Here is a 20,923-nt window from a genome sequence, read left to right on the forward strand (position 1 = left end):
TGTAAAATTATTTAGTCTAACATGCACTCCATACTAGAATTTGAAAAAATACTCTCCATATTGTATAAAGCCAGTGTAAATACATTTGGTAATGAAGTCAGATTTTGTTAGAACATTTTCAAGTGAATTAGATAATTTTGTCAAACTATTTAAATGTCTTAGCAAACCATTTGGGAAAATTGACTGCTGCACTTGATGTTGACTTTGGCAAAAGAAGGTATAACATAGTTTTTTTATTTAAAAAAAAAGCTTTTAAATCAAATTCTGAATCTTCTGTCAAACTTGAGTAGACTATTTGTACTCTGCCTCATGTAGTTTTTGGCATCTTGCGTATTTGATGACTCAGTAATTAGATTTCTTGATAGTAATCATTTGGTTCATTCCACAGACTTAAACTATGCAATCCAGTCTTGTCATCATCCTGATTCACAGTATAGAAATTCTTTGCATTTATTTAAACATGAATGCTGCGACAGCTGACAAATGAGGCAAAACATTGTATGTGAGCCAGAAAGCTAGAGCAGTTAATATGAAGAAAGGTAGTGTTAGGTGTTTCTTTCCTATTGTAAACCATATATATTTTATATGAGTAATGGCATACTGCTATGAACTGGCAAAGGTGTAACAGTTCTGTAATTCAGTGGTTCCAAGCATTAGGTTATTAAGTGATTTTGCCCTGTTAAATGGATGAATGCTTTCCACAAAACTGTGCTAAATGAAATTTGAGGACTATTAGTTCACACTAAACTTTCTGTATTTGCAATTAAAATGTCAGGTATGGACTTTATTTCAGCAGTCATTACTAATGTAACCATAAACAATTAAAACACAGCAAAAAGATCTTGGACTGGGTAAGGTAATGCTGAATGCAGGTTATTTTGAGTTTAGAAAATGATATTTGAGATGCTGAAAAATTCCAAGTCATTATGTCATGAAACTAGATACCCTGTTTTAAAATAACCTTTCAAAAATACATTCTACTCTCAGTTCCCTGATGTTTGGCTCATGGTTAGAATCCTGTTATCATCCAAGCCTTACATTTTGTCACAAAAAATCAACTATGGTGTTTCTGCAAAGGCTTTGCATTACTTAAGTATATAAGCATTGAGCTAATTATTCAGCACAGTTGTCTCCTCTGAGAAAGAAGTTATTCTGCTAAAACTGAAGACAGCAGAGACCATTCTGATGTAAAACTTTTACCTAGGCAAATGATCAAAACGTCTGTAGGAGGAGCTCAATACAAAACTGGGTTCACTCGGAACAGCGTTTCTGCTGAAAGAGAAGTGCCATGCTCTGAATGGAGACACGAGGGACCACGAGGAGAATTCATCCGGGAGCTTCAGAGCCCTCAAAGTGCAAAACTGCCTATTGCCCTCATTCTGGTAAAGTCTTTGTTTTCATTTCTTATTAATAGTTCCAAAAGGGGAAGTGCCTTGGAAACAAATCCACCTCTCCTGGCAGCCTATTAAATCCTTCTTATAGCATATCTGTAGCTTGATTATTCCTTTCTTGGTTGGGATTTTTCACGGTAACTCTCCTGTGAAGCCGCTCCGAGAATCAGCTCGCAGAGGAGACAGCTGAGCCGTGCACTGGGGCGCTGTGAGAGAGAAGCACCCTACGGCCCCGGCTCATATAGTCCTGCTTTACAGGGAAAAAAACAGCTCGTGGTTACCTGCATTTTGGACTCTCAGTCTCCCTTCTGCCTGTTTGCACTCACTGCCTTCTTTGCTACAGAAAGCCTCCCATTTATCTGGTGGAACTTGCCCGTAAATCCCCTTGGTAGGGCATGAGGCTGCCAATAGGAAACACAAGGTCAGGAAACATGCTGGGCCGGGCAGGGAGGGAGAAGGGGTGGGCTCTACCACAGACATCTTATGGGACCTTTTTGATATAATTTAGGGACAGAACAGGTCTGTTCCTGCTTTGGGTAGATAATGCATGGTACATTGGCAGCGCACTGGTACCTGCTGCTGGCACTGGCCCCAAGAGATGGCTCAAGGAGGAACAGTGTAGAGAAGCTGAGCTTGCTGCAGCATTTGTTCCCCAATTAAGGTCAAATTAATTTGTTCCTCATTGGATTTCCTCAACTGGATTGTTCTTCAATTACTCTGGGAGTAATTTTCCTTACAGTCCCCTTTCCATGCCACAAACACCCCACCTTCTGCCATTTGTTTAAAGAGTACAAATAGAAACAATCTTTCTGGGCTGTTCTTTCCCCCTCTATAAGAAGGGATGGAGCAGTCACTGGACTAGGATGGAAGAAATCTACATTCAGTTCCTGGCTTTGCTAGAGATTCCCAACATGTTTTCAGGAAAAAAATATCCATTGATCTTTCTCTATCCCAGGTTTCCATCAGCAAAGTAAAATCACAGTTCCCTCCCTGTCCACAGTGCTGGGAAGGTAAAATGTTTAATATAAACTTGAGGTTTAATTTGCATGAGTGTAGGCACCATAAAAACTTCTAAACAGAATGATCAGAGCAGAATTTTATGGAGATTCTTTCTGTTCAGAAGATGTTTTGAGATCCTTGAACCAATGGTGCTATATAAATATCAGATACTGTAGAAATTTCTTAATGCAGTCTATACAATTAATGTGATAATATACCCTTCACTGATTAGACTCTTACTGGTTAATGCTTGCGCAGACATATATTGCAGAAAATCCTAATAAAGCAAGAAAGTGTAAAGAGCCTGCCACTCACACACAAAGTAAGTCTTACTAAAGCAAACGCTGCCTTATTTTTCAGTGAGTCACAGTCTGATTTCTTACTCCTTGATGAATTTCTCATTTTAGCTGAGAGAAGTTCTCTCCACATACCCAAACCTATGAGAAGTTATCAACGAACAATTAAAAAAGAAATTATAAAACACAAACGCAATTGCACTCTATGAGAAAAAACACTCAATGTATTTTTTTTAAAGACAAGGCTGTGAGCAACCTGACAATAATGTCTAAGTTTGACCTGCTTTGAGTGGTGGTTGGATGAGGTGACCTTCTGAGGTTCTTTCCAACCTAAATTATTCAATGATTCTAAAACAAACAAAATTATTTAGTTTGGGCCAGTGCTTTTTAATCATACAGCGTCCATGCAAAGAAAAATAACCAATTAGTCATTCATCATCATGCCAGACAGGTCAAGCATGTTTCACACACATACCCTTCCCTGGCACTCTCCAGCGGTGACTGATGGTGATGTGGACTGGCAAGGGTGGAGTCAAGTGGATGGTGTCTTGCAGGGATGTCATGAGGAGGCAGCAGTACACCTGGTGAGGGACCGTTATGGTTAGCGCTGGAACCACTGTACATGCCTGTGAACAAACAAGCATCATTTTGTAAACCAAACAAGCAAAGAAAGGAGCATCCAATGCCCGACAGTCTCTGACTCCTTCCCTACCCAGCCCCACCACAGCAGCACTTTTGCTGGGGGAGTCATACTGCCAAGGAGGGATCCTCATCCTCTTGTGAAATCCCTAGAATAGCTCATGGAAATCGTTAAGACTTTTTCATATTTTTACATAGGTGAAAGCTACATGGAGCTGGCACTGAGACAAGGAGAGAGAAAGCAGATGTTCAGCTCTCTGGTCTGGAGCGATTCAGCCTCTTTGGTGCTATGGAGACCTGAGATCCTTCCATCCACAGGCAGAAGGTGAAAGATGGTTGTAGGACAAGCTGCTCTAAGTCATTTCCAGATCCAGGAGCCTGCAAACACCTCCTCAGAGAAACAGTATGTTAGAAAATGTGCCTGTGCTCGGGATAGCACTCAAAACTGTATCAAGATATTTTGACACTTGTCTCCCCTCCAACCCTCTCAGGCGTTCTGTCTCCTTCCTGCTGTGACTGCAGACCTGCAAGCTCTCGTCCTGATAGCTGGCATAACTTAGCAGGACTCACACCCTGCCCTCACCAGGCTTCTCCATGAGAATTTGCAGTACTTTTTTTTGTTGTTTTTCACCTCAAATATTTTAATTTGGGAATGACTGTTGACTAGTGTGGTCCTGGACATCCTGGACCAATTAAAACTTTCACCTCTTGATGCAAATAAATTCCCAACAAATTACATGTAAAGAGGAGTGAGAAGGTATTTTCAATGTGACCAAGCAACCAAAAGGTTCACTAGTGCATAGAGGTACTGAAGGAGTGTTGATGTTGTTCCAGTTTTTTAGGACTCTGGTTACTCTCCTCTGGTCATGGCAGCCAGGCACCAGCAGTCAAGTGTCTATCATGTCCTCAAGCACATACTCTGTTGAGGAAGCTATATAAGTCCAGGACTGTTGGATTAAGATGCTGGAATTAAGCTTTTTGCTTATAGTCCCCTTATAAAAAGTAGGACTGGCTCCTACGAAGGGCAATTGTCAGAATGGTCCTTCTTTTCTCAGCTTCTGTGCCCACCTCCTCCTCTTCTAGCAAGCTTGCCTGCAATTCACCTCCCAGAGTTATGGAGCAGCAGGTTCCTCCCAGGGAATCTGTACGCTACAGAGGAGGACCAGGGCACCCACTGCCATCATACTCTCAGAGGTGAGGGGGTAAATGAAGTTTGTCAGCTCCCACAGAGTCCAGCTACAGCACACTAGATCACATGCCCTCTGAGGCCTAGTTCCTTTGCCTCCTCTCCTCCTGTAGGATTTGCCTTTCCCCTCGTACTCAGTGAGTGCAGAGCTACACACTCAGGAAAATGGAGCCGAGGGACAGCTATGCTTTGCCTTGTCTACTGTCACTGCCAAGGCTCGGGATGACAGTCTTCCCAAACTCCCTCGGTGACATGAGACAAGCAGAATGCTGCAGGAGCGTTTGGAGCCACAGGGAATGTGTGGCAGCCCTCAGAAAGGATGAGCCACTGCTGAACATCAGCATATGTTTCCGTTTGACTGAAGAGCAGAACCACTAAGGCAAGAGTCCAGCCACCTTTGTCAGGGGCTTCAGATGAGTCAAAAACCTCTCATGAACAGTGAGTCCTCAGCTGTTGACAGATCTAAAAGAACAAAAACGAACCGCATCATCTTCGTCTCCTGCTAGACAGAACATTTGTCAACCAGTCAGGAAAACCAACTTGCTTTCTGCTCAGAAAGCCTGACAGAAGGGGCTTTAAGAAGTCAGATGTGCCCAGGTGACACTAGGATTTATTCGTCAAAGCCTCTTCTGATAATGGTAAGTTAGTAGCTAGGAGGAACTTTGTGAGAATGTCATTATTCTACTGGTGGTTTCAGCCTGTTTTATAAAGCAATAGTTTCCACTTCCCCCAAATCCTTGCTATTCATACATTCATTGGCAGGCTTGGAAGATGAGTCAAATGCCAACTGGACCTTGACCGTACAGTATCAGTTCAGACTTCAGCTATATCTCCTTCCACACACAGCCCAGGTACATTGGCAACACAGCCTGGAGCAAAATGCTGAATCTAAAGAAAGATGTTTGTGCTTTCTGGGGCTATCAGGCTATTACTGGCCCTTGTCGATAACTCACTCAAAAAGCTCAGAAAACCTCAAAAGATATAGTTTGAGCAGTGCAGTGGCCAGTAAATACACTCAAATATTTTATCTTACAATCCCACCCCAATACAGTTCATGAATGTTTAAGAGGCCACCCTGGGGACTCCCTTACTGTATCAGCTGTTGAGCTTCTTTGCTTTGGGTGGATGAAGACGACAGTGCTCTCTGTCACTGACTGTGGCAGCATAGTATCTGATTCTCAGCTCCCATTCAGTTTATTGCTTTTATTTAATTAAATAAAAGCCAGTGAGGATAAAAATCACAATCTGCACGCCCCTTGAGAGAAGTAAGAAAATGCAGAAAAACGCCCCCACGCATCCATATGTTCCAGGGCCTTGTCCTGCCTGGTTCCATGCACTCAGTACCACCCCATTAGAAAACAAAACGAACCCGGAGTCAGCACCACCAGTTTCTATCATCCCAACCAGGACCACCACGCAGAGAAGTTTAACCAGATGTGGAACTATGAGGGTGGTCACCCATTGCCCACTCTTGGGTTTCAACGATGGCTAGCCATGGTCCTCACCTCCCATTTAAAGCAGGGCTTTTTCCGTCCACCTTGGCGTTTATCCATCTTTTTACTGATCCCACCTTCCCTGGAAAACGCCCCTGCCTGGAGCATATGCGTGCTCAAAGCTTGTGGGGGGGGGGGGGTCAGTATATCAGCGAGTTTTCCTACATCTTTCTTTACCAGAACACCCCTACTTCAGCTCAGTTTGACACGTGGTGTCTCCTGTCCCCACGTACCCCCAACCCTCATCCCACCCCGCAGCTTGCACTGCCGCAGACGCAGACGCGCTGACACCCCGTCTGCACCACCCTGCTAGTTCGGCAGCCCACCGCAACATGGGCTGAAGTGCGTCAGGATAAAGCCAGCTGTCCCCATCTCCTCCGTGACACTTTGACTAACGCGGCGCTCCGCGTGCGCTGGCTGCTGCCAAGCGGCCTGCGCGGCAGCTGAGCCCTGCCTGCCTCTCCCTCGGCGGCAGCACTCGCTCTGGGTGCCGCTCGCTGCTAGCCGGCTGCCAGCATTCACGCAGCTTGTCAGGATGCAATTATCTCGGAGGCGTTTGTCAAATGTGGTTGAACTTGGCTAACGGATTAAAAAAAAAATACAGTGGGGAAGGGGACACATGTGGACAGCGAGGCAAGCAAAGCGATTACGCAAGCCGTGCTTCCGAAGGGGATGAGACCACAGCCCGGGGCCTGACGTGCAAAACGCGCATCCCTCCGACGCGGGTTAGCGAGAGGACCGGGGGCAGCCGCACGGCGGCTTTCACATCAGCCGTAGCGATGTGTGCTCCTGGGCCCGGGCATGAGGCTCGGGGGCTGCACGGCCCTCCCGTGGAGCTGGGCCGTGTCCACTCCGAAGCTTCTGGAAAGCGAGAAAGCCGAAACGCGAGCCAAGGCAGACACCGCGCCGACTCCACTGGTCACCGCCGCTGCTCGCACGGGCGCCTGCCGGCAATTAGGAGCACTGCGAGGGCCATGTGGCGCGCAACGGCCGGCGGGATTTACTAGGAGATGCCACGTGGCTCTGCAGTGAGACATTAGTCACTTCTGTTGAGTCACCAAGAGCCTAATTGGTATTTATTTAGAGTTAAAAGTTGTTTTTTCTTTTACACAGTGCAAAACAAGGGCACTCCAAGAGAATATTACTTCCTTCAGGGGGACAGACCTTTCTCTGCACATGAGCACTATGCGTATTATTATTCCAGAATTAAGAAACTAAAAGTTCGGACTTGCTGTCTTATTATGTGACTGAGAGAGCTGACAAACTTGCGTGCTATTTCAGCCATGACAATATATGACTGTTTATACCCCAGCGCTGCTCTCATTGCTATCCCATCCACCTTGTCTCCCAGAACGGACCAAGGTTTCTTTTTTCAATATGTTTAAAAATTCTCTTCTTTTTCAGTTTCTTCTCCCTTTTTTCCAGCAGCGAGCTATAATATTCTTGGTACCAGAGGTAACACAGAAGCCTCTGGAGTTGTTATAAATGACTGCTCCTGCAAGTGCAACCCAGCTCAGGACTGTGCACCTTGGGCCTCTTCACGCATTGACCATCTCAGCTTGTAAATACAGGTCATCAATCAATATTTTAAATGGCTTAGCCTTTAACCTTAACATCTGTTGCCAAAACAGTGCTCTGAGCATCTGTGACGAGCAGGGGCTTTTCATGATTTTTTTTTTTTTAAGCTTTATGCCAAGAGAGACCAGAAAAACAACAATGAAACAGAGAAATGCCTCCGTGGAGATACCTAAATGGAGATACCTCCATTTCAGGGAGAGTGACGTGAGTTCTTAGGCGCGGCTGGAGTCGAGTGCGTGCAGCCATGAAGCAATTTAGTTATGAGGAGGGAAAAAGGAAGAAGATCTAAGCAACCTCCAATGGGTTCCTCTCTGACAGCAGAACATTCCTTTTGCTCACTGTCTTAGTCCTAAGCACAAACCTGCTTTGAAGTTGGACACAGGGGATGGGAGCTTTTTAAATATTTCATTTTTGTATGATTGGCTTTCATCCCTGACATATTTAAAATGTGCTTTAACGTGGAGAAAGACAAACTGAAACTCTCCAGGAATCCAAGTGATCCCTAAAGCCCAGAGCTCTGCACATTAATAATGTGGTTTCTTTGAAAAAAAAAACCAAAAAACCAAAATAAAACAAAAAAAAGCCCAAACCATGAACATTTTCATATTTTTGAGTGGAATCAAAAAGGCATAATATACTGTATTTATCCACATGGTAGCCTATATAAAGAGTGTTACAGGTAATTCATCCAGAAATACTACCTTTGCTTACTTGAAAGCACAAACATGATCATTGCAAACTATAGATGGCAGCAGGAATGTCCTTATACTTTGACTGTGTAAGGATCAGCACTTTAACGTCTATGCCCTAAATAATGACAGAGGAACAGTTTTGCCTATGGAATTGTACTATGCGTAATATGAAGCAACTCCTGTTTCACTGTAAAACAATCTCTCAAATCTTGATTTATTTCCCCTGGCTCCTTCTCATACTGTGCATGTGATGGGGTCTCATGTGGGGTGACCCGATGCAAGTTTGGGGAAGATTTACTAGATTTTTTACAACATCCTGGTGATGGATTGATACAATCAGCAAAGAAATCATATTGGAGACAAGCTGGTATTATTGATAGATACGATCTGTAACTTCACAAGAGGTTCTCAGAACTGACACTGAGAGGTCAGGGGTGGTCTGTTTATCTGTGAGCTAGTAACTTTTTTCCTGTTTTACTGTGGCCACTTGAAATCTGAGGCTATTCCTGAGGTTATTAACTGCAGCCTGTTGTGAGGGAAATGTCACGGGTCTTTCCAGTCCTGCGTGGAAGTGGGAGGCCGAGCCGCGCTTCAGCCATGCCGGACGGCCGCAGGCTGAGAGCAGAGGCCACGTGGTTGTCCTCACAGATCTGAAGAGTGCAGATGACAGAGCCACAGAGCTGAAATAGCCCCTCCAAGCCCCTCCGGCTTTCTGAGAAGCCACATCTGAATGGCGAGCACAGACTCCCAGCACCAAGATGTCAGACTGACGGGTTATTTCCCTTTCCTACTACATTCTGTTCACTGGTTAAAGTCCTACATTTTAGTATAATTTAAACTAGAAAGGGGAATTGAAGATGTCAATCTGGATGAACTTTCTGTTTGTTTCTTTTAAGATTTGGAGTGAGAAAAAAAGCAGGATATTCTTGCTTCAGTAATTTAGTAATTTGCTCTTACAAAGCAAAATACATGAATAATAGGGCATCAGCTCTCTTCTTGGTGCAGGCGAACTAGGCCCAGACATTCTTGTTTTCTAATCCCAGTTCACCATTGGTTTTCTCTAAGCCTCAACAGAAACAAGCTAGGGTTTGTCTGGAAAGCTTGTGCCAAGTTACTAAACCAATTTAAAAACATATTTAGTAATAGCAAGGCAAACCTCTTCCATAGTGGAATTGAAATAGGATCAAGTGCATCTCAAATCAAGATAATTAACTTGGCTCTAAGCTAAATCATTTTAAGAATGATTTGGGATTTTAATATCACTGAAAGTTTCCTAATAAAGACCAAGTCCAAAAGTAATGTTTTCAAAAATGGCATCCCTGCCTTTTGGTGTCTCACCTTGGTTCTGCTCTGCAATCCAAAGACTGCAAACTGTCCTCAGCTCCGAGGCAAATCATGGGTATATCAGACTCCCCATTCCTCCTCCAAGACTAGGAATAGTCTCTCCATAACTGAGTTTAGTATGCCATACTGTCTAAGCAATTATGGAGTGAAAACAGTCAATTAATGTCCGTTACATCTTTTGTCTGGAGACTCTCTCCAGACCACACAAAGTGTTAGGTATAAAATGTTGCAGTAAATCTATCCCATTTCTAATATGCAGCTGCCATCAAAAAGCAAGCAGCATATTGGGATGCATCTGGAACATGACAGAGAATGACACAAGAAAATACTACAATGACAGCTTATAAATCAGGTGAATGGCCTCATCTGGAATTTTGTGTGTAGTGTTGGTTATTGCGTCTCAAAATGGATATTACAGAGATAGAGGGGTTTCCAGGCAGTAACAGGAATGACTCTCCAAAGGTAGGGACATTCCACCAAACCAGATCAAGTAAGAATCTATGTGCATATTCTTCTCACTGAACATCATCTGAAAGTTGCACATGCAAAATAAATCAAGGAAAATATTTTTTCAGAAAATATGTGGGCTGCAGAACTCACTGATACATGATGTTACTGCGGCCAAGAATGTATAAACATTCCAAAAAGGACTGAATAGTTACATGAAAAGAAGGCTATCCAGAGCTAAAACAGCTAAGTGAAAGGTTCTGCATTCCAGTCTCTAGAAACAGCGGAGGGACATAGGTGCCTTCACAGAGCGAGGCAGATGATAGCTGGGCTGACGGCCTGCGGAAGCTCCTGTCTCTCTCTGTTGGCCAAGCGAAGAGCCTAGCATTGCTACATCCCTGACTTCGGAGCTCAGCTGAGTTTCAGGAGTGCTGAATCTAGGTCTTAGTTTCAGCAGAAGGGACTGGAAGCAGCTTTTTCTCTTCAGACAAAATGTTCAGACAAATGTATTACATGACACATTTAGCACCATACTTATTAGAAATATTCTTACCTGTAATTAAATCATGATGACCTACAGATCTACCACATTTCCCATCCAAAATGTGCTGTGAAGATGTGTGGAGCTGTTGTATAGCTAAGCATTCACTTAGTACATCTTGTTCGATATCAGTACATGAATTTAGCTATAAGAGGAGGATAAAACAAACATTTTATTTCAAAGTAAACCAAATGAATTCTAATTAAATTCATGTGTCTTGTTTGCTTAAAGATTACATATAGAAGGAAGGAACAAAATGTCATTCTTAGGAACTTACTGTAATTGAGGATATATCTATTACTTGGTATTTCTAATTAGAGAGAATTTTGGTTTTCTTAAGCACACAAGTTAAGTGTGCTAATCTTAAATCAACAACAATTTGCTTCAGAAAATAATGTACCCTGTGTTTCTTCAAACCTTACTGAGTAATTTATCTGCATATTTTTAGCCTTCCAGTAGTTTCTTGGGTTCTGTGGCAAAAGGATTGCATCATGTTGTAACTGTGACACTTGGAAAGACATTTGATAGGGAAAGAAAAGCGTTTGTGCTTATCAGATTAGAACTGGTGGAATAATGTGCTGTCAGTAATGTGTAAGAGGTATCACTGATATGTCAGCTGTTCTCCATGTAAATTAAAGCTCTGGCAAAAGTGTCTGAAGCAAACTCTTGAAAACCACAATGTCGATCATATTAAAAACAGCAGGAGAGGAGAATTAAGAAAGAAAAGCATTTCTAATTCTCTTTCAAACATGCTGATGTTGCCAAGCTTTTGTCATAATACAGTGCTCACATTACACAAACAGCCATCATATTCTATAGCCATTAATAAATAGTTATTGTCTTGAAGTTTACAGTTTTGCATACCGATCTCCCCTGGGTTTGGTTATTCTAAATAAAAGGTCCAGGCAAACCTATTTAGAATTCTGCTATACAGCCATTTGTTTGTTCAAGATAAACATCTAACATTTGGATCTCAAAATGCATCTGCAGCCAATTAAACCTAAACTACTACTAAATTAACAGCTAACTTTCTCATATTTTGTTTTTGTAAAGCCTTTGAGAACAACCAAACATTACCACTGCAGGCTTCTTCTAAGGTACGGACTATTCAGAGCTCTTTTAATGCAAGTCTCAGCTCAGGGCATTTTATTTTATATCGAAGATGGCACATTTTGGTAGCATGTCTCAGCCTAGACATGTGGGCAGAGCAGCCTGTTAACTTTTCTTTCTTGGCTAAGCCACTTCCACTCAGAACTCCGGGGAAGCTGATACCAACAGACGGCTGCCTGCGCAGAGTCATAACCAAAAATGACCAAGCAAATGTAAACAGTCTTTTCCCCTTTTTTCCTAAATCTGAAAGCCAAAGTAGTCTGTCACTGTTTCAAAAACACTGAGTTTTACTTAGTTGTGAAAGGATTTTTCTTTTCCTATACTATGTTTAAGCAAAATATTTGTTTTGTTTATTATTTCTTTATGAATCAGATTCGTTTTGATCGCTTTTAACAAAGCTTGATCAAAATGCACTTTAAATCTGCTGCTCTTTTCAGAGGCCTATTAAGTTAAAGGAAAAAAGACACAGGATCAAATATTCATCAACTTATCATGCATAAATGAGACAGGAAATCTGAAGATGATTTCTAACCACTGGAGGAGCGCAGATTTAGAATGGTCTACCAAATAAGTGTGGGAGGCTACGAACCAACATTATTTTAAGATGGACTTGATAAGTCTATGCGAGGGTTTGTATATGTTAGAAGGAAAATTCCTGAACCTAGGAAATTAAGAGATATGAAAGCCTGGATATTTGATGTCTTGGTATATCTAAGCAGCTCAGACTTGTGACTTGTGTGTACTGCATTCACCCTGTATCACTTCTATGCTTCAGGCCTCCCACTGGTTATCCAGGAAGTACTTTTTGCCCCTTAATACAAATCTAGATTTAGGGTTTTTTCCCACCTTCCTCTGCAAAACTGGAAATTGGCCTCAGCTGGAGATGGGGTGTAACAGTGGGGACTGCTTCTTTGTCCAAACCCAAAGGATGTTAACATGTTAATGCATTCACCAGTACACAGAGTTGAACAAATGATACCCATGTTTGGTGTTAGGAAATAATTCTCTCCTTCCTTTCCCCAAGAGGTATGTCAGCAACCACAGGAAAGAAAGACGGGGGGGTCTCTCCTTTGGAATGGGGCCTGGTTGCTCTCCAGGATCAGCTAAGAATTTCATATAATAAAACCCTGCTTGTCACAAAGATATGGGTATAGCGAAAGACACTGGTGATACAGTCAACCTCTTCCTGTGGCCTATTACAGTTTTGGCTTTTGGCAACACTCTCAGTAAAACCTAAAGGTTGCTCTTGGCTCTTGGGAAGTGTTTTGCAACATGTGGTGTGGGAGGGATGTGCAGAGGACGTTCGGTGGAACCTTCTAAAGCAGAAACCTGTGGTGTAACCACATTACTTGATAATACAAAACTGGGCTGGCAAACTGGGTGATCCCTTCCAGTCCTCTGCTCTACTATTGTCTCCTCTCTCCATATGCTCCTCTCTTTGCTCTCCAGTGCTTCTAGCACTTACCTTTGACTTTTTTCCAAACTAGCTGCTCCCTAGCTCTATCTTGCCATGCTGTCATTTCTGCTCTGTCCTCCATCCTTTAAACATGCCTTGCCGTCTCATCCGTGATGCTCTCGGCAGGGGCAAGGTGGCTGAGGGAAGACACCATTGCTGCTTATTGAACTAATTGTAACTGCTTGCTACGGCTAATCTTCCCTTCCCTTCTTGGGCCTCATGTATGTACATGGTCTGGCCTGTCACAGACCAGTTTTGTGGGGTCTCAGTCATCTTTTTACACAGTGTGTGTAAAAACGAGTAATAAACAAGGCTCTGATCCTGCACTGGTGCCTTTAAGCATCCCCATTTAATAAAGAGTTCAAGTTTTAGCCCATAGGAGCCATTTAAAAATACTTATTTGGATCTAATATTAGTGAACATGTAATTCCAGCAGTCTGGGTTTGGAATGATTTAGAAACACATTTAAAATACAGTTGTAGTAATCCAGAGAGAAGTGGGAGATTTTCATTCTTACCTATTAAAAATTAAAATTTCCATACTATTCTTAGTTTTGCTTCTGTTTTAAATGATCTGCTAACATGTATTTACCACATGACTGCAGAGGCTAAATGTATAGACATTGTATGTGAATGAGAGCAGAATGTGGTCTTGTGTATAAAGATGAACAAGAAAGAAATGCTTGCAATAAAAGTCTGAGGCACAGTGAAATTACAGGGTTGTGGCATTAAAAGCACAACAATATAAAGTGAACTGGTTAGCAAAAGTGATTAAAATCCAACAGGAAAACTAGCTCAACTTGAGTTTTCTTTTAGCAACACTGCAGAGAAAATGATTTCAAAATACATAAACTAATGGTAAATTTAAAATAACCATATCAAGGAGACGTGGAGACGTGTCACTCTTTGCCTGGTGGGTCTTACCTTCTTACGCACCTGCTGTTCTTTGGCTGAATGAGCTTTCACATGTTTGCGCAGAGAGCTGGGGTCGGTGTAGCGTTTGGAGCAGCCAGGAATCTGACAGGCATACGGTTTCTGTAAATGTGAGGACAGGGAAAAGATTTCATCTTCATCTGCATCTACTTTCCATATATGAAGGCTGCACTGAACCACCAGCACACAGAGCGCTGAAGGACAGCCATTTCTGTGAGACACAGTGCTAAGCCTGAGCTGTTTGCTCTGCTTGCCGCTTCCAGACTTGCAAACCCCTCTCTCTAGGTACACAAGCCAGACATGGTGCAAACAGAAGAACAGCACTGACAGCTCCGATTTTGCACTCCATGCAAGCGCTGAGAGCACTTGACACCTCTGTGCTTTGGGGTACTGATTACTGGGCTGAATTAAATGCTAATGAGATGCAATTAGATGGGTTTTGAGAACATTAAGTTTTTTCTAGCATTTACAGTATACAAAATGATTCTGAGATCACTCAGTATAATTATAAATAGAAAAGGTCTGATTTCTAATGCTGATTTACCACTTGTTTTACAAAAACTGTGCTCCATATGCAGCAAAGCAAAACTTAAAGCATTGAACACATTTGCTTTCCTTCATATCTTGTTCCTGTTTTAAATAATAGGAACAATGCCCTTCTTTTTACAACTCCTAACCAAACAAACTGCATCAAACATTAACATCCAAGCAAATCAATACAAAGAAAAAAATGCGGTATTGTTGGTCTTGTTGGGGAGACCTTTCCAGCTGCTTTTGGTATCCATCAGAGCTTGCCACTTCTACGTGGCACAATATGAGCACTCTCTCCTGGGGAAAACCATCCTAGTCTGGGCAAGCCATTCCAGTGCATTTTTCTCATATGAAAATAAATAAATAGGACACTCCAATTAACTGTTCATTCTGGAGTCCCAATAATCGAAGGACTCACGATGTTCTTCTCTTAATTATGCCTACTGCCAACAAATGAAACATCATCTCCGTGCTACTGTACAACCCCCACATGAATGTGTAATTACCAGGTTGAACAAAGGGACCCTGGCACTAGTTATTAAATAACCATGGACTCAAATGATAACAAAATAGGGCTGCATGTCAAACCTCACTGAGTCTTAAAGCTGAGCCGAACATTTCTTTTTCTCTTTTTTCTTGCCTCTCATCTGTCAACATTATCTTGGCCTTCTCACTTGGATCAGTAAGTCCTTTTCGTGCCTTCCCATAGCTAGAAAACTGGTTTGTCAAAACTTCAGTGTCACTTTCTTTAACCCCCTTGGTTTTAGAAAGAGGAAGCTCAAAAGCAAAAAAATCACCAGTGTTGTGAGAAGTGACTGTGAGGCCCTTTACACTAGTTGCTCTACTCTCGGAGGAGTGATTACATGCCCTTTATACCGCAAGGACAGATACCTTCCCCTTGTTCTGCTTTTACCTAGGAGAAAGGCCTATTTCCAGATAATTTAGTAGAGATTCGATCAAACTAGCATACACCAGTAGGTCTCTGAAATTATTTACAGATTCTCCTTTTGGAGAAGATAAATGAATGACTGACTTACATAAAGAATCTTTAAAACCAATTCCAAATGCACTCAATAAGAAATAAGCAGTCTATATAAACCCCTTTTCTTTGTAAGCACCTCCAGAGGATAAGTATTGCTGCTCTGTCCAGCCAGCAGGAAATTTCTAAGGAATAATAGAATCATTCAGCAATTCAGGGCCTTGCAGGCTAGCGCAGCACCTACCCAGCAAGTTACGGGGCAAAGCAGATTTATGGGGAGTGTCTGGAACACAGAGAGAACTGACACCTGAGGAGAGACCATGGAAAACTTTAAGAAACCCCTTAGCAGAAAAACGGGCAGAGTATCTTTCTAATCACTGGTACCCCGAATTAGCGATAGGGAAACTAGATGAAAATCCAGCTACCCTTGAAACGGTTCACGGCTATTTGCTTTGACATTCCAGGCAGTAATCCTGTTGGTTGAGCTAATGCAACATGCAGTCTCTACAGTAACACCATCCTGTAGTTCCTTGGGGTTTTTTGCATTCACATTTTAAAGCATACAATACACTGAGCAAGACCGTAGGTCTTTAATTAAACAGGTAAGTGGAAGCCAGTTACTATGGTGTGGGGCTACAGAAACGGTTTTAAGGAACCTGCAACAGAATAGCATGGATGATATTTTTAGACATTTAAGAAAGTTAGTAGAAAATGATTACTGTACCTTTTTGCTGATTTATGAGCATTTCAGATATTAAAGACAGAGAGAAAAGGAGAAGAAAAGAGAACAGAAAGTTAAGAGATTTGTTTTCAATAATGCACAGATCAACAGATATAAGAATTTTTGCTTATTTTGTTAAACGTATTGAATTATCTTTCAAAAACTCTAATAAACGGCATTCCATCTGTGAATCTGGCTTATAAAATATATATCTATTAGATTCAAGCAGTTAAATTTCAAAACTGTGCACAAAATTTAGTATATTCAGTTTCAAGAGAGACGCATTTTAGAACTAATTACAAATTCAAATATCTCAGGTTGACTTTCAAATAAATAAAACATTGTTATTGTAAGTGTGCTTTGGTTTGGAAAATGTGACTGACTCGCTTCTCTTACTTGTTTGTTTTTGCAAGGCATAATGTACATTAGACATTCCTTAATGCTGCACTGTCTGAAATGTGTAACTGCTTAAAAAGTAAATATCAATTAAACTCAAAAGTTCTGCCCCATAAACACTTGGCCAAACGTTAAGCCATATATATTCACTTCTTTGAAAAAGACAAAGGAACAACTCTGGCTGTTATTCTTTACAAGCTTTATGCTGAGGACTTAACTGGTCTACACAGTTGTCTACTTACTTTCTTTCCCCATAACATGGTGACTGAATTTTATCAGAGCCTAACACACTAGAGAGGCTCCCTTCTTCTCTGTGTGTCAAGTGAAAAGACTCGTTGAGTTGAACTGTATTTAAGAAATGAATTTGGTTCTTACAGTTAATTCTGATACTTAACGAATTACACAGAGTTACAACATAGATGTATTTTTACCTTTACAGAATTACGTCCAAAACTGAGAGGCATTTACCTTCCGTTGAGATGTCTGAACTGTTTTTGCATTCATTCAGATCAGACTTTATTGAAGCAACACATGGTAGGAAGCAAGACAATGACATATTTAGTACAGCAACAACAACTCCGCTTTCACTCACACTATACCTTATTCTCCAGGTACCTCCTCTCACTGGCCTGGTTGTGATGGGAGAGTTTGTGAGTAGCTAACTCCTGAGTAAGTTATTCCTCAGCATGAGTAAGACAGCGGAATGGGCTTTTCCGCGATCAAGCCTTTTTTTTCATTTCTCAAAGCACATACAACTGAAAATAAAATACAGTTGCTTACGGCTGAGTTTTCTGAGACCTCCTCGTGAAAAGGAAAAGTCCTGCTCCAGTGTGAGAACAGATCGTGTACAAGGACCATTGGAAAACTCAGTGCAACTCTCAGTATGAAATCATGCTTACGGTATCCAGGTGTGTTCGCTGATGTTTTGCCCGGTCGCTGGAGTTGCTGAAAGCTTTCTGGCAGCCGGGATGCTGACACAGGTACGGCTTCTCCCCGGTGTGACTCCGGAGGTGAATCTTAAGGTTCTCAAGCCTAGAAAATGCCTTGTTGCACCCTTCAAACTGAAAAAAGCCATAAAAAAATCGTTGTAAAGCACTACTAAATAAACCATGCGCAGCCACAATGAGAACAGTGTAAGATCCAAGTCAGACATGTAATAAATCAACCAACATTCAAACATCTGTTGAAATTTATGGACGAAACACAACATTTTGTGCTGTTCATTTAATCTGTCACTGAAGACATGGTGTGTAGCTCAGTAATAATACATGGGTTATAAATATCTCACACGTTCTGTCTGAAGTACTGAGCATTTAAAGGCATGGCGTCAGTAAAGAAAATTTAAAGAAAGAACAAGTGATCTGATGATTCCTCTTAGATTTTATATGGCGCAAGAACTGCTGTGGGCTGTAACAATGAGCTGCTACAGAGACACCAAGAGAAGCTATTTGTGGCGGGGAAGAACCTGGTTTCGGATGGCTGAAACACTATACAGTGGAGCAGTTGAATACAGACTATTACAGGAAGACCTGATCCATCTCAAGATCAATCCAAAGGAACTCTGCTGTTATTCTGCACCCTCTTCTTTACTAGTCAGATCATGCAGGTCTGTTCTCAACATTCATACAACCAGTAACCTGAGCAATTCTGATATCTTAAGAACTTGTTTCATTAAGAAACTTCAGGAATAAAATGCTGCAAAGCACTCACAGCAAAAGTAGCTGTTTCAAATTAAATTAGAATAAATAAATAATGAAAAGTTGCAGCTACCAATTCAAGGGAAGGGTGTTTTGCATTGCTCACTGACAAGTTTCAGTGTTACAGACAATAGCCGACCGCAGTGGCAGGACTGCCTCCAGGAGGGACTTTGGGAACTAACTCAGATGAGCACAAACACATGCATGCACATGAGCAGATGTGCATCAAAAGTAAACCCGTAACATGCATTCAGATACACAGCATGTGCTCAAATACTCCTATGCTCACATACTCAAATGCAACATGCATATACTTCGCCCACTCTCCATTGCAGTTTCATGGCATTGCAGATTTTCCAGTGCCTCTGTATAGATGAGAACCTGGCCCCTCCATGATTTGGGATGTCAAAGTGCGCATTTGAGAAGCACAACCCAGTTCACCTTCATGTCAGCACTCACAACAGTTTCCAAAGGCAACAGGTAGATGTATCTTAAAACTACTATTTCAAAAAATCTGATTTTTGTACCATTTTTGCTGATAAAAGCAAAGAAAAGAGAGTGAAATCTTGACCCTCATAAACCAGTGTTTTGTTGTTTGTTTCTGCTGAGTCAGGACTTTGTTTGGCAAATTTATATTCACTACCTGTGGCTCCTTGGTTGGCATCACAGAAATTAAAATCTTTCCAACTCCTGTCACATTACATGCTTCTCTTATATACATTGGTGAGCGCCAGATTTCTGACTTGACTGTTGCATCCAGCATTGCAGACAGAGGGCTGGGAAGGGAGATCAGGTTTATCTCAAAAGACGCTGTAAACTGGAGGCACCTGGCCTGCTGGTGCCTGACCAAGGTAATTTTGGCCGCTGATGGAGACAGGTCCATCACATCGTGCTCAGACCAGTGTGCTCTAAGCATCTCAATACAGTGACAAAGTGATCTGGAGTCTCGAACTAGCTCTTCATTTTGCAGGCTGTATTGTCTTTGGATGCAGATCAGCTCTGCACACTACAGACTAAGCACACTAACACACTCGCACACACAGGCATCCACACATAGGGCTTCTAAGCAGACTGTACATTTCCACCCTTCCCAGCCACTCATATGTTAAAGGATCACTATGGCTTTTACTGCCCTGGGCAGCTATTTAATTTGTGTGTGTGGTATATTTGGGTCTATATGCACAGACAACTACCAGGTATATAGCAAAATTTCCATCTTTCTCCATTGCAACAGTCATGAAAGCTCTGCAGAGTCACCTGCGGATATGCAACCTATGACTTCAGAAGTTCATTTAGTCTTGACTCCCTTCAAAATATGTGAGCTGTTAAAGGAGGTGGGGGAGTTTTGGAAGTGGCCAAGTCACCAAGGCTTAAAAAAAACCCAAATTTTCTCTTTAATCATCACTAAAAATTTGGAAAGCATTCAGAATGAAGCAGTCTGATATGTGCAGATATGCCGATGTCCATGACAAATAAAGCAGTGTTTAGAAAACCCATAATTCTTACCACACATTCCATAAAGCCAGTATCTGGCAAACACAGCTAATGTTTTGAGGTCCTAAAGATCAACTGCTTAACGTTTGTTTCCTAGCTCCCTTTCTTTTCCTATTGCTGCCTTTCTTCAGTCTCCTCTGATTGAAGTGTTGTACCCCCCTTCTTGTAACTTCTCCCTTCAAACCACTATCCTTTTATTTTCAGTTCGAGAGGCCAGCTCTTCTCAGTTCTACTCACTGATATAAGAGCACATGGTAGCCTAAGAATTGGATCCTGAGTCTGCAAAGCTATTTTGCAGCTCAGCTCTGCAACCTCGTTCACCTGAATCCCAGGTGAGCGGCAAGATCAAGCTTTTCTCTTCCGTTGCTCATGCTATTCCATTTGTGTGTGCCATATCAGCAGTCCTTTCTACAGACCACACTCTCCTCTCTAAAGGACCCTCTGGGTCTGACATATGGCCATCAAAAAGACCTAACCCAGAAGGACATTATAGAACAAGGTTCCCTATCAATGGGTCCTTGGGATACCATCAGTAGCAGAAATTCCAATGGCAAATGTCCTAAAACATCTAAACACAAGCTTAACACATGAAAACTCATATGTTTAACACTTTTGCTGGATGAGGGCTTAAGGAAGAGAAAGGACAGGCCCTACCATAAATGCTCAGGGCTACAATGTAAGCAGCAACACTCAAACAAATATGGGTTTATTACACTTTCATTGTGGTCAAGAGCCTTCTTTTTGGTGCTAATGTATAATCCAAAAGCCTAATAGGATAGAAGTAAGACTTCTCCTTCACCACATATGCCTGGACTCTAAGGGCTTTTCTTATTTACAACATTTTCTATGGTACGGCCTAAATGTTAGCCAAGGCCAGAGCTCCATTACAGTGGATAATATATAGTGGGACAGTCCCAAACCTGTGATAAATTCAGTCTAAACAGGTAAGGTGGGAGAATATACCAGCAAAGAGAAGGACACGGCTGCAACTCCCATATTTT

At 41.9% G+C, this 20,923-nt stretch overlaps 1 protein-coding gene across 1 annotated transcript in view; it reads right to left on the bottom strand.

The window, feature by feature from the left end:
- GLIS1 (GLIS family zinc finger 1) overlaps nt 1–20,923 on the bottom strand; it is a 201,878-nt gene that overhangs the window by 20,494 nt on the left and 160,461 nt on the right. The window contains exons 4-7 of the mRNA XM_067300496.1: nt 17,631–17,792; nt 14,096–14,206; nt 10,619–10,751; nt 3,162–3,312 (exon numbers count right to left, since the gene is read on the bottom strand). Of these exons, the coding sequence (XP_067156597.1) occupies nt 3,162–3,312; nt 10,619–10,751; nt 14,096–14,206; nt 17,631–17,792 (557 nt within the window). The remainder of the gene's footprint in view (nt 1–3,161; nt 3,313–10,618; nt 10,752–14,095; nt 14,207–17,630; nt 17,793–20,923) is intronic.

The sequence above is a fragment of the Apteryx mantelli genome, chromosome 8 (genome assembly GCF_036417845.1).
Source record: "Apteryx mantelli isolate bAptMan1 chromosome 8, bAptMan1.hap1, whole genome shotgun sequence".
Classification (NCBI taxonomy): Eukaryota; Metazoa; Chordata; class Aves; order Apterygiformes; family Apterygidae; genus Apteryx; species Apteryx mantelli.